This window comes from Octopus sinensis, linkage group LG1, assembly GCF_006345805.1.
Source record: "Octopus sinensis linkage group LG1, ASM634580v1, whole genome shotgun sequence".
In the NCBI taxonomy this organism is placed as follows: domain Eukaryota; kingdom Metazoa; phylum Mollusca; class Cephalopoda; order Octopoda; family Octopodidae; genus Octopus; species Octopus sinensis.
Window position 1 is genome coordinate 137439425 of NC_042997.1, and position 13470 is coordinate 137452894.

The following is a 13470-nucleotide window of genomic DNA, read 5'->3' on the forward strand; positions in this document are numbered from 1 at the left end:
TGGACGCTACCCCTATGACTGTGCTGCAGTTACTCTCTTGACAGAGCTTGGCAATCCTGACCATTGATCTTCTAAGATTTTTCCACTCAGCATCAATATAAGGTGCACCGTTGGCTCAGTTGAGCTCTTCTGCTATCTCTTCACAATCTGCCATGTTGCAATCCTGTAACACTGAACAGGTGCTATACTTTGCCAAATGGCAGCTCATAACTATGCAGGGTACAGTGGTCACTCTGTGAGGTATTTTCAAAATATCTGCATAGTGAAATACTCTGCTCAAATTACATTGAAGCAAATAGTGCATCTCATTAATATCTCAACCTGAAACCAGCTCCTACATAATCAATGGTTTAATTATCAAGACAATTCCCAAGAAATGACAGTCAGTGAAGGAATCTCTACATAGATACTTGACCTGTTCATACCAGATCTAGTTTAAGCTAATTCTCCCTCAAACCACAATGTAATCGTACAGACCCAAATAAGACAGGGTGGTCATATTATTAAACTCCACACTCAAATGTTATTGGAACAGCTTTAATCATAGTTTTGTTTAGTTAAAACACAACTGGAGTTAAATAGCAACAAAAATTTAACTAGTTTCAGAAAATAGAATATTTAAAAAAAAAGAAGACTTCTAACCTTAGTTTGTAGTTCACCTTGAAGTTGTTGCAGCTGAAGCTGGATGTTGGCTACTTTTTCATTTTTCTCTTCAAGGTTTGATTCCAACTTTTGAACATGGTCTTTTTTCCCATCAAGTTGACTTTTTACCTCTTGTAATTGTGTATGCAATGATTCACTTTCTTGCGTAGATTCTGTACATTTTCTATCAAGTTCTTGTTCTAAATTGTTTACTTTTTCAGTCAGATTATTCTAGAAATACATGAAAACCACAATATGATTTTAAAATTTGCTTCTATATTTTTACTTTCTCTCATCCAATTTCTCTCCCTCTCTATGTATATGTGTGTGCGTGTGTGTGTGTGTGTGTGTATAGGCGTAGGAGTGGCTGTGTGGTAAGTAGCTTGCTTACCTACCACATAGTTCCAGGTTCGGTCCCATTTCGTGGCACCTTGGGCAAGTGTCTTCTACTATAGCCTTGGGCCAACTGAAGCCTTGTGAGTGGATTTGGTAGACGGAAACTGAAAGAAGCCCGTCGTGTATATGTATATATATATATATATATATATGTATGTGTGTGTGAATATGTTTGTGTGTCTGTGTTTGTCCCCCTAGCATTGCTTGACAACTGATGCTGGTGTGTTTATGTCCCCGTAACTTAGCAGTTTGGCAAAAGAGACCGATAGAATAAGTACTGGGCTTACAAAGAATAAGTCCCAGGGTCGATTTGCTTGACTAAAGGTGGTGCTCCAGCATGACTGAAACAAGTAAAAGAGTATATAAAATTTTCTCCAGCTTTTTACTTAAACTGTTCCTCAAAGTCCTCTTTTTATTCTTATTTTCTCACTTTATTTCTCTTTTTGCCCTCGCTTTTTCATATATCTCTTGCAAAAATATTTACTTTCCATCCATTATTATGTGTGTGTGTATTTGTGTGCATTTATATGTGAAATTTGAAAAGAAAAGAAAATTTCCAGAAAAAGTACGTACGTTTTCTTGTTTTAGTTGATTGATGGCAGTTTCAGCGCCTTCTCCAGCTTCAATCTGTAAAAATCACAAAAATACAAAATAGGAAAAATACCCCAATAAATTTCTATTATTAGATGAAGCTGTGAGTTGAAGTTGATTTAGGATGAATGAAGATGGCATCAGTCAATAACAGTGATGATAATGATGGTAATAGAAAAGATGATGATGACAGTGTGAAAGGTTCACAGTCAAATTACTCTAGTAGCAGATGATGACAACTGTCATGTATTTCTAAAGGATTCCAGATCCTTGTAAATTGCATCATTAATGGAAGAGAGCCTTGCTGCTGAGAACAAAGAAATATGGAGCTGAACCCTGGGCCAATTATACACTGTTGCAAACATGATACTTATAGCACTCAAAGGAAACACACACATATTATATACATTTACAACCAAAAGCCATCTGATATCATGAGGCAATTGTGGGAGATAGAAGGAAAGTATGAGGTGTCAGTTAAGACTCCATGAACAGCAGCAGCAACCAATGCTATGGAAGTGGTGAAAGATTAAGGTGATGATGATGATTATTGTTTTGTTGAGGAAAAGTATCAACTAATTGCCTTATAATATATAGTTTTCTCTCTCAACATTCTGAGTTGAAAATCTCTTGAAGTCAACTCTGCCTTTCTTGCTTCTATACTCATAAAATAATCATTAGTTATACACAATCAGTTTAAGCAACTACTTTTCTCACCCTTTCAAATTTGTGGCCTTGAAGACATGGGTTGAAGTATTGAAGGCCGATCTCAAAATGCTGAACCATACGAAGATGATAGAGGACAGAGATATGTCATGCATTGCTGAGAAGACCTGCTCCCCACAACAGAATGGGGATCCTAAAACCAAGGTTCCACATAAAAAGCATTGGTGTGGGTGCTTGTGTCACATAAAAAGGACTGGTGCTAGTGCCATGTAAAAAGCATTGGTAATGGTGGCATGTGAAAACCATGGGTGTTGGTGCCATGTAAAAAGCACCATAGTATACTCTATTAAGTGGTTGGCATTAGAAAAGGCATTCAGCTGTAGAAACCAAGTCAAAACAGACTATGAAACCTGTCAAGCCATCCAACCCATGCCAGCATAGAAAATGGATGTTAAATGTTGATGATGATGATGATCTACTGAAGTGATAAAATCAGTGATTGCAATAGCAAATCAATGTTGATAATGACGATGATGGTAATGATGATAATATTTCAAAAGGAATCAGATCAAACCTTGTTAATTAAATCAGTTCGTTCTACTTCAAGCCGTTGAATATCTTTACGCAAATTTTCTGTTTGTTCTTCCATTTCTTTTAATTTTTCTTCACTGTATAAAAACAAAAGTAAATTATTTATTCATGTTTCTAAAGATTCCAGTTAACAGAACTGGTTATAATCTCTGTAATTACATACTACCTAACATCATACAGAAATCTTATGAAACTCCAAACATAAACCTCTTTAAACTCCACACTCGAATGTCACTAAACTCCACACTCGGATGTCACTAAACTCCACTCAGATGTTACTAAACTCCATATTCAAAAGTCACCAAACCCCACACTCAAATGTCACCAAACTCCACACTTAAATATTACTAAACTCCACACCCAAATTTTACTAAAACTCTACATTCAAACATTACTAAAACTCCACTCTCAAATGTCTCTACCCAACTACACACTGAAATGTTACTAAACTCCAAACAGGGATATTACTATCTCAATAATTGAATGTAACTAAACCCCACATTCAAATATTACTAACACTTCACACTGAAATGTTACGAGTTATACTATGTGTGCAAATGCTATGAAACTCCATATTCAAGAAATCTCAATGTGTTACTGGGAACATGTAGTAAATATAAAACCACTTACTTCAGGGCAAACTTGCGTAAACTTTCTTGAAGTTGGGTTGATTTTTCACGTATCTCTGCCTTCAGCTCATCACTGAATTTCTCCTATTGAATAAGAATTATTAGATTTTTACACATGTCCTCAACATTTACAATCAACAACCTTAATAAGCCAATAGCAGAACCTCAACATGGTCACTTGAGAGAGAGAGAGAGAGAGAGAGGTTATGAGAGATAATGGTGTCAATAAGACCTAAAGGTGTCAGGTAATGCTGAGTAAGTGCTATGGATAGACTATAGTTAAGCTCCAGGCTCGGTGATTATGCAAATGATTATGCGTAGGTCATATATCAGCATATGTATATATAAAAATCCAAAGCAGTGAAAGAGTTTAGAACATTTATAAATAGGTCTTACAACTGTTTCCAAGATATTTTATATATCCTTCATCGGATCCCAGAAACAGCTGTGAGACCTATTTATAAATGTTCTAAAATCTTTCACAGCCTTGGATTTTTATCTCATTCTGAAAATTTATATATATATATATATATATATATATATATATGGTTAAATAAATCAATGGAGTTAAACGCAGGTGTTATTCAAATCTTTATACTTCTGACATATGTTTTGAAGAAAACATTGGTATTATTCCAGAAGGAATAAAATGATGTAGAACAATGCAATCTTCTCATCTTTTTTTTCCTGATGAGAAGATTGCATTGTTTTACATCATTTTATTCCTTCTGGAATAATACCAATGTTTTCTTTGAAACATATGTTGGAAGTATAAAGATTTGAATACCACCTGTGTTTAACTCCGTTTATTTATTTACCTGTTATACAAAAACATTTCACTAAGCCCTGGAATTTCTACCTGTATAAGAAGGCTGTTGCATCCTTGGTACTTATGTGAATTTTTGCTACCCTGGTAACTATTTATTTATTTTTTCCATGTTATTTGTACACTTTGAAAAAATACACATACATTTATATATATATATATATATATATATATATATATATATATACACACACACACATGAATATGTATGGATTCACACACACATTCACACTACGGCCTTTCAAACAGTTTCTATCCTTTACTCACAAGGCATTGGTCAGTAAAAAATAAAAGAAACAAAAACAAAAATTAAAATGGCTCTGTTAGTTTTACTTACTTTTGCTTCAAACTGCTGATTTATCATTTCCAGTTCTCGTTCTAAATCTTTTACTTGGATTTGGTTGGTTTCTAAGGTATTTTGAAGCTGAATCAACAAATAAAAACAATTTTGATATTTTCAACTTCAAAAAATGAAGGAGCAAACTGTTATTCTTTTTCTTTTTAGCTGTCTATAAGCAATATTTCCATGATGCAGTTTTTGAACATTTCTATGTAATAATAACCAATATGTTTGGTTGGTTGGTTCGTTGATTTCTCCAGCCACACTTTACATCATATAGAGAGAGGGGGAAAGAGTATGAAAGGGTGATAGAGAGAGAGTTAACATAAGAAGTGCAGAATGAGTGCACATACTAGGTTTGGTGGCAGACAATGAATACAGGAATGCTCCCCACTACACAATGAATCAAAATGACCAAGATAGAAGAAGAGGAGAGGGAGTAAATGACAGAGTAGTTATGGAAGGAATTATATCGAAGAGAATGTGTACATACATACATGCATGTATGAAATAAAAGAGAGAACTAGTATGTGATTGACTAACAATTTAAAAAACTAAATAGCACATATACATGTAGTGTATATAACTTGATATACACAGTATTGGGGAAAATATATTTTTGCTTTATTTCATAGTTTATATTCACAAAGTTAAATATAAAAAAAAAATGCAAACAAACTTACTCTCTATACTGATTTTATATTAAGGAAGTTCACAAACACACATTCACTCTTTCTCTCACACAAACACAAGAAACTGATGGCTGCTTTAGAAAAATACAGTGATCTTTTGCTTTAAGAATATATAACTGTGGGATTGTAAAAAAAATAAAATATAGCCAAGAGTGTACAAGAACTGGAATAAAGCATTTGCATCTCACAGAACATATAACAATAATGGTAAACATTATCAATTAAATAACTTAACAATAAGTCTCAAACCTTGTCAGTTTGTTGTTTCATCTCATTCAAGGATTGTTCTTTCTTATGCAGCTGACCCTGCATATCGGTACGCATTTCTGCCAGTTGGGTTTGAAGTGAAGAAATTTCTGAATTCCGTTCGTCAACAGTTTTCTCTAACTGAAAGACAAGTAAATAAGATAATAATAATGACTTTCAGTTAATCTAGGTAGTAAAAGACCATGCAGTTATTAATTAATATGAGGTAAAATTGAATCTAGGCTGCAGGCATAGCTGTGTGGTTAAGAAGTTTGCTTTACAACCACCACATGTGCCTGGGTTCGATTTCATTGAATGCATACCTGTTGCTAAGGGGATGCATTGGGTGGCACTGCCCCCTCACTATTCAATGGTGTACCCTCAGATTTAGAAAATACAGTTTACAAATATCTTTCCGCAATACAAATTAGTGATCACCTATAATATTCTGAACCACCCCCAGACACCAAAGTCTGGTGAAAGGTTTGATCACATGGCACTTTAGGCAGACATCTTAACTGTTTTGGCTTCACTAATAGTTTGTAAGCAAAATCTGCTTGACAGAAACTGTATGAAAGTTCATTATATATACATCAACTTTCCAAACTTACATGGGCTGGATAGGTCAACACAGTTTGAGTAATTTATTATTTGGAGATATTGCCCTCCTAACTGGGTTGGAGGTTCATATTTTGTGTGTTCATTTGGTTGCCATTATTTCAAAAATTAAAGTTTATCAAAAATTTTTTAATCTGGCACAGTAATATACTTTTCCAAGCTGAATTGCTGGAGTTATTTCACTTTTGCCAGTTTTTAAAAAGTTATAGAGGTTTAAAGTTTGATCATTTTCACCCAGTCAGGAAACAGTATTTGGAAGCTGTTTTGTCATAAACATCTGGATCAAAGGTATTCCAGCCTCAAGAATCTCATCTATGTTTTTCAGACACAGTATATCTTATTAACGTTATCTAATGTGTTCTACTTTTATTAAATCAACAGAGGAAAATTTCGGGAGTTGTTGTCGTTTAGCCCCAGACCGGCCCTAACTGAGCAGACCTTTGATCAAAGCAAAGGCATTTTAGCCATGACCGACCTGGATTTTTCTTCCAGACAAAGTAGATCTAGAATTACATTTTCCAATGTTTCCTTCCTTTTTGAACACATTATGGTGCGATTTAAGGTTAACTTGTACAAGATTTGGGAAGTTTTGTTGAAAGGTGAAAAAAACAACACATCTGCGCTTGATTCGAACTTCTGACAAATTGTCTGTAATTATCTTAAACATATTGTATAACATGGTGTCCAATTTAACATCCCCATCTAAACCTGTTCCTTGTGTGCCCTAAGTAGAGTTCACTCTATTTTAAGTATCCAGACCACACATTTTTGTAAAGACACTGACCTGCAAACATTGTCAAAGATCAGCTAGATAAGTCTGTGAGAGTCTGCAAATATCATGGATACTGTTGCTTCTCACATGACTTATAAAAATTTATTTACAGCAACAAAAAAAAGTTATTACATTTTCTCAAGACAAGTCCCTATGAAAAATAAAGTATAAGACATACATTTTATGATTTATTACAAGCACAATTGATTTACCTTTACAATCCGTTCATTAGTTTCTGCCAATTTGGTTTCCTTCTCCTCTAATAATTGTTCTAAAGATGATGTTTTTCCTGCTTTACCATCAAGGTGGCTATGTAGTTCATTGATTTTATTGGAATGCTCCAGAGACATGTCTTGATATTTTTTACAATCTTCTTTTAACTGGAACGATGAAGGGACACAAATGACATTGTTATTTTGGTGAAATACTAATTGAAGAAATAACCATCTTTGTAATAGTTTCTATCTTTGTATTTTTCTTTTATATTTGTGACTGGGTTGCTTTTGAAAATTTTAATATATGAATATGAATTGTAAGAGTGTTTCAATGCCTGTATGCCTTATCTACATTAAAATTTTATTCAATTAACGGTCTTTGAATATAAATGCAAGGAATACAATAACCTCTCAAGTATAAATATAAATTTAATTTTAGCAAATGTGCAAATTGAGGGAAGACAACTTACAAACCTTGCTTATATGTACAAAAGAATGACTAGAGTAGTTGGACCCAAATTAGTTTAACACTTTAATCCCATCTTGTTTATCATAGTCCTCCAGGCCATAACAGAGGAGTTTAAGACTGGCTGCCCTTGGAAGCTCCTCTATGCTGATGACCTTGTTTGTATTGCTGAATCACTACCAGAACTAGAGAAGAAATTTCAGGTGAGGAAGCAAAGTATAGAATTAAAGAGCCTTAGAATTAACTTAGCAAAGACCAAAGTCCTGGTAAGAAAGCAAACAAATCAGCAATCCCTTCAGGGAGATGGCCCTGCTCAATATGTAGAAAAGGTGTTAGTAGAAGCTCCATATGGTGTATCCAGTGCAAGCTATGGATACATAAGAGGTGCAGCAATATCAGAGGAAGGTTAACAGATATGTACTTCCACATCTGTATGTCACAGATGTGCAAGTACAATAAACATAGGGATGTACAGAAAACAGACACTTTAAAATGTCTAGATTGGAGTGGGGGGTTCTTTAGAAGTAATAGATAGTTTCTATTGCCTAGGCAGCCAAGTTAGCAGTGAGGAATGAAGCTCTGAGAGTGTAGTTGGCAAAAGAAATATTAATATTTTACAAAAACCCACTAAGAGGAACAAGATAGAGTCAGAAAGGGTTGTGAAGTACTGTTACAACAAAGAACTAATAACAGAAACTAATTTTTTCTTCATTATTATTAACAGTTAACATTTTAAAAGATATTAATTTTGATTAAATTAATAAATCATTTATATGAAGAAAATAATTATAATGAAAGAAAGAAAAATTAACTTACTTGTTGATTTTCTACATTTAATTTTGTACAATCATCCTCTTTCTCTTCAAGTTTTTGTTGAAGTTCTCCCAATTGATTTTTGTGAGATACTAATTGTGACTCTAGTTGAGACAGACTTTTACTGTGTTCATCATGTTTCTGCTGGTAGTATTTTAATTCTTCTTCAAACTTAAAAAAAAAAGAAGTATTCATATATCTATTAATGTTTGTATTATGTGTGTGTGTGTATGTGTTTAACTAAACAATTAAGACTGTAACATGTCCAGAGTTGTCACCATACTGCCAAAGATAAGATTCAATCCCACTACATTCTATTTTTAATTAACCTCTTAATATATTATCCCATATATCTTTGTTCAGAGATGTCTAGTAAATATATATTTGAACGAAAATATATGTCCACAGTACTCTGAGGTATTTGTCATTTATTTCTAACCCAAAATACTTCATTCATGATGTTATTCCTGTTTTCAATCACTAACTATCATTTCTATCAGTAACGTCATAATTGATCCAAAATAATTTGTGTACTTATTCTTCCTTATATACAGATTCAAAATAAATAATTAAAAAAAGGTGATATTTTTGGCATGGAAATTGAAAAAAATATTCTTGTTAAGAGGTTTATTTCAAATAATTTAAATACACACATCTCCCCTACCGTTCTTGAATTGAACTGAGAAATCTTATAATCATACCAGCCTGAAATGTAAAGTGAGCAAACATTCTCGAGCTAGATGTAAGCTTGAAAAGAACAGTCTCTTTTTTAAGCTGAATTGATATTTACTTACATATATGTCCTTTTCTCACAGATAGATATCTAAGACAAATAGACAAAACAAGCTTTTATGACTGCTCAAAAGAACAAGTCAGAAGTGTAGTGTGATACTGTAATACAGTATAAAACTTTCCAAAATTTATGACTTATCTCTTTAGGAAATAAATAACTCATAAATATCATTTGCATGAAAAATAATAGTTTAGTTAATGTTAACACATTTAATGATGGAAGCATGAAAAAGCTAACTAAAACTAATTATGTATTGTCAAAACAGTTAATTATCAATGTTAATTTAATTAGGCCTATAAATATGGGAAGACAACTTCAGGCATAGGCTTCACCGTATTTATTGAACTAGTGATAGAAGAATCACTAATAAAAATTGTACATTGGCTGATGAAGGAAATATTAGTCAATGACTGGTATAATTTTTTTACACTGTTATCTCTCAACTGGTTTCCAATACATTAATTTGCACATACTCTCATGCACATAATTTTACACACACACGCATGCACACACGCACACACACACACATATGCATGCATGCGCGCATACACACACACACTATTTCATGTATTATAGGGAACAAATCCTTACTTCTATTGAAGCTACACAGGAAAACACATGCACACATGTGAGCACACTCATTTTAAGTTTAACTTACTTTTGTTTTCTCATTCTTGATTTCTAAAACTGAATTATTTTTCTTCTCTACTTGTAGTTCTAGTTGATGAATCGTACTCTGTTTTGAATTCAATTCAGAATGAAGACTGGAAATATAAGGAAGTTTACAATTATGTAACAATTTATTACAAACTGTAACATAATTGTAATATATAACAATAATGTATATATTATATTTCAAGACAAAACACATAGCAGTATCTAATTCTGTCTTGGTTCCAAATCCTAATTTTTCTAGAATTGGTTGTCATTTCTCCTTTAAGAATGAAAAAAATAATAATAAAAAAAAAAGATAACATAATAATTCAGTTGACTACATAAACCTGTGTCTAAAAAATTGGCTGCTATGAGCCTTATAAAAAAAAAAATCAATTATTACATTAAAATGTGAATGGAAAAAATACACAGATGGTTGACAAATGGATAAGGTATTTTATAATGACAAATTTCTACAAATTCCAACATTCTATTATATTTAAATTGTTGAAATAAGTACCTATATTATTCTGAGGTAAAATCAACAAACAATATTTTCCCTTTTAAGATGATGATGATGATGATTATTGTTGTTGTTGTTATTATTGTTATTATTATTATTATTATTATTATTATTATTATTATTATTATCATTATTGCAGTGAGCTGGCAGAATCGTTAGCATGCTAGATGAAATGCTTAGCGGTATTAGATCTGTCACTTTGTTCTGAGTTCAAATTCTGCCACGGTTGACTTTGCCTTTCATCCTTTCAGGGTCGGTAAATTAAGTACCAGTGAAACACTGGAGTCAATGTAATCAACTAATCCCCTCCCCCAAACTTGCTGGCCTTGTGCCAAAATTTGAAACCATTATTATTATTAGTCAACTTTGCCTTTCATCCTTTTGAGGTCAATAAATTAAGTACCAGTGAGACACTGGAGTCGATGTAATCGGTTAATCCCCTCCCACCAAATTTCAGGCCTAGTGCCTATAGTAGAAAGGATTATATTATTATTATTATTATTATTATTATAAGTTATCTCTTAAAATAAAGATGAAGAATATCATTGTGTAACACGATTTTGTTCTTGGGTAGTAACTGTTATTTCCTATTTGGTAACCCCTAGAAAGTATGAAAAATGGCTAATATTTCCTTCAAATTTTGCTTTTGTTATGATATTTATTCAAATTCAGAGACTCCCTCTTAACACATGGCTGTAATGTTCCCCCACTACTCCTGCTCATGATCAGAGATGCACATATTATCAGCTGCTAAGGGACATGCTCCAGTAGTTAAGGATAAGCAACTGACAAGAAAATCTGTGGTATTGAGCAGAATATTTGCTATAATGATATTTCTGCTTCAGCAACTCAACAGTGAATCTGTCTGAAACGAAATGGAAAATAGGTCTATTTCAAAACATTGATGTCCAGGTCACTAACGCAAAGTTTGAAAGGAATAGTAGTCATTTCCATTAATTTCTAGATAGACAAATAGGAAATTATACTTACTGACCAAAGACAAGAAAAAAAAATTGTTACACAGTATAATGTAAATGAAATTATATTTTGTCAAGCGGAAAAATAACGTCATTCTTTCGATTCCAATTAAATCTAAGTCATTTAGTGATTGCTAGGACTCTATTATATTACCTTATTAAGCAACTTTATGAGCAGCCCTAGATTTATAAGCTCATTTTCAATAATAAATTTCAAGAAATTATCTAAACCATTTCTATTTTTTAAAGTTTTTGGTGTAGTTGAAAAGTGACAAAATTAGGAGGAAAATAACAAAATAAAGAGAAAAAAATCAAAACTTTGTGACTTACTCAGAAAGATCTGCTGATTTTGGTAAAGTGTTTAATTGAGCTTCAAGATGTCCTATTTGTTTGAGAGACCTAAAATGGTAAAATGTTGTTGTCCTAGAATTCATTCACATATGAAGACAAATAACAACTCATGCTTAAGTCTGTTCCAGGTTCAAAAACAAAGATCTCAAAAGCATATTCTAATGGGGATATAACAATTTTGTTTTATTTAACAACATAAGGAAATGCTCACTGACTATATCAAGAAACAATTTTATACACTAGAGAGCCAAGGACATTAATTAAACTCCTTAAAGTCATGACAATACTAGTCCTCACAATCAGTGAATGTCTTACTGTGACTAACACCAGAGCCTACAGTTAAACAAGAACAGACTATACAATAAATAAAAAAACACATGCATAAACTGTCAGACTACACACCATCATCAATTAGCATCTGTTTCGCATGCTGGCATGGGTTAGACAGTTTGATGGGAACTTGTAAACCGGAGAGCTGCACCAGGATCCAGTCTGTTTTGACTTGGTTTCTATGGTTGGATGCTCTTCCTAATGCCAACCACCCCACAGAGAATAGTAGATGTCTTTTATGTGTCACTGGCTTGGGTGCCTTTTACATGTCACTGGTACTGGCCACAACTATGATTTCACTAAGTTTGATGTGTCTTCTCAAGCATAGCAAATCACCAACGGTCTTGGTCACTTATCATCGCCTCCATGAGACTCAACATTCTAAGATCATATTTCACCACCCCATTCTACGTTTTCCAGAATGCAATGTGATGCTTAACAGAGGTATGGCATATCCAGAGTATTGGATACCTAGAGATTTAACTAGCTACTACTTAGCCATATCCAGAGATTTAACCAGCTACTTAACCGTAGGTTTGCTCAGAGTTGAGCAGAGTTGTCCAACAGTAACAACATTAATTAGCTCATTATTAATATAGTCCTCTTTATTAATGCATCCATATCAACTTAGCTTCATCATCAACATATCTCTTCAGTGACAACAGCCAGCCAATGCTGATGTTATGTAATTATGAATATAATGCCTTTGGTTTTAGAAGTCAGCTACTATATTTAATATTTGACCAACTATATATAAATTACAGATACTGTCAAATTAAAAAAAAAAAAAGAAACCATTAATAGTTCATCCTAATCCTCTTCCTCTTCATTTTTACATTTGCTTTCCATACTGACATAGGTTAGATGGGTCATCCTGGCTTTAACCCTTTAGTTACCATATTTCTGCAGAGGTGCTCTGTGTTTCTTTCAATTAATTTTAAATATAACAAAGGATTTAGTAAAATAACTTAGTTATCATTAAGCTAATGTTAGGAGCATAAATTGACTAAAGTTTGGTGGAAGATTTTAATTTAGAACTTTTGAAAACAAGGCATTTGTACAACAGAGCCAGAGGTGGTTTCAACCAAGTTAGTATCAAAAGGGCTAAGTCAGATCTTATTTCAAGTTACTGCCCTTCTGAATAGTTTGTGGAGGGGAAACCTCATCTCACTCACACTTCTTATTTTGGTATTGTTAATATAACTTAATGTTCCTTCCTGATTATAACTACTTTATGAAATGTATTGGATGCATTTTATTGAGGCAACCAGAAAGGTTATCATGTCCTTGATAAGACTAAAAGGTCCTGTCACCCCAATGTTTCCTTTGCTTGTTCAGC

At 33.1% G+C, this 13470-nt stretch overlaps 1 protein-coding gene across 3 annotated transcripts in view; it reads right to left on the minus strand.

Annotated features, from left to right (window-relative positions):
- The window catches only part of LOC115212816 (early endosome antigen 1), a 101459-nt gene that overhangs the window by 42701 nt on the left and 45288 nt on the right, over window positions 1-13470 (minus strand). For all 3 annotated transcript variants that reach the window (XM_036505136.1, XM_029781552.2, XM_029781562.2), the window contains 10 exons: window positions 11781-11849; window positions 9955-10060; window positions 8507-8674; window positions 7222-7389; window positions 5623-5760; window positions 4679-4765; window positions 3517-3599; window positions 2870-2963; window positions 1612-1665; window positions 643-873 (listed from right to left, as the gene is read on the minus strand). In XM_036505136.1, the coding sequence (XP_036361029.1) occupies window positions 643-873; window positions 1612-1665; window positions 2870-2963; window positions 3517-3599; window positions 4679-4765; window positions 5623-5760; window positions 7222-7389; window positions 8507-8674; window positions 9955-10060; window positions 11781-11849 (1198 nt within the window). The remainder of the gene's footprint in view (window positions 1-642; window positions 874-1611; window positions 1666-2869; window positions 2964-3516; window positions 3600-4678; window positions 4766-5622; window positions 5761-7221; window positions 7390-8506; window positions 8675-9954; window positions 10061-11780; window positions 11850-13470) is intronic.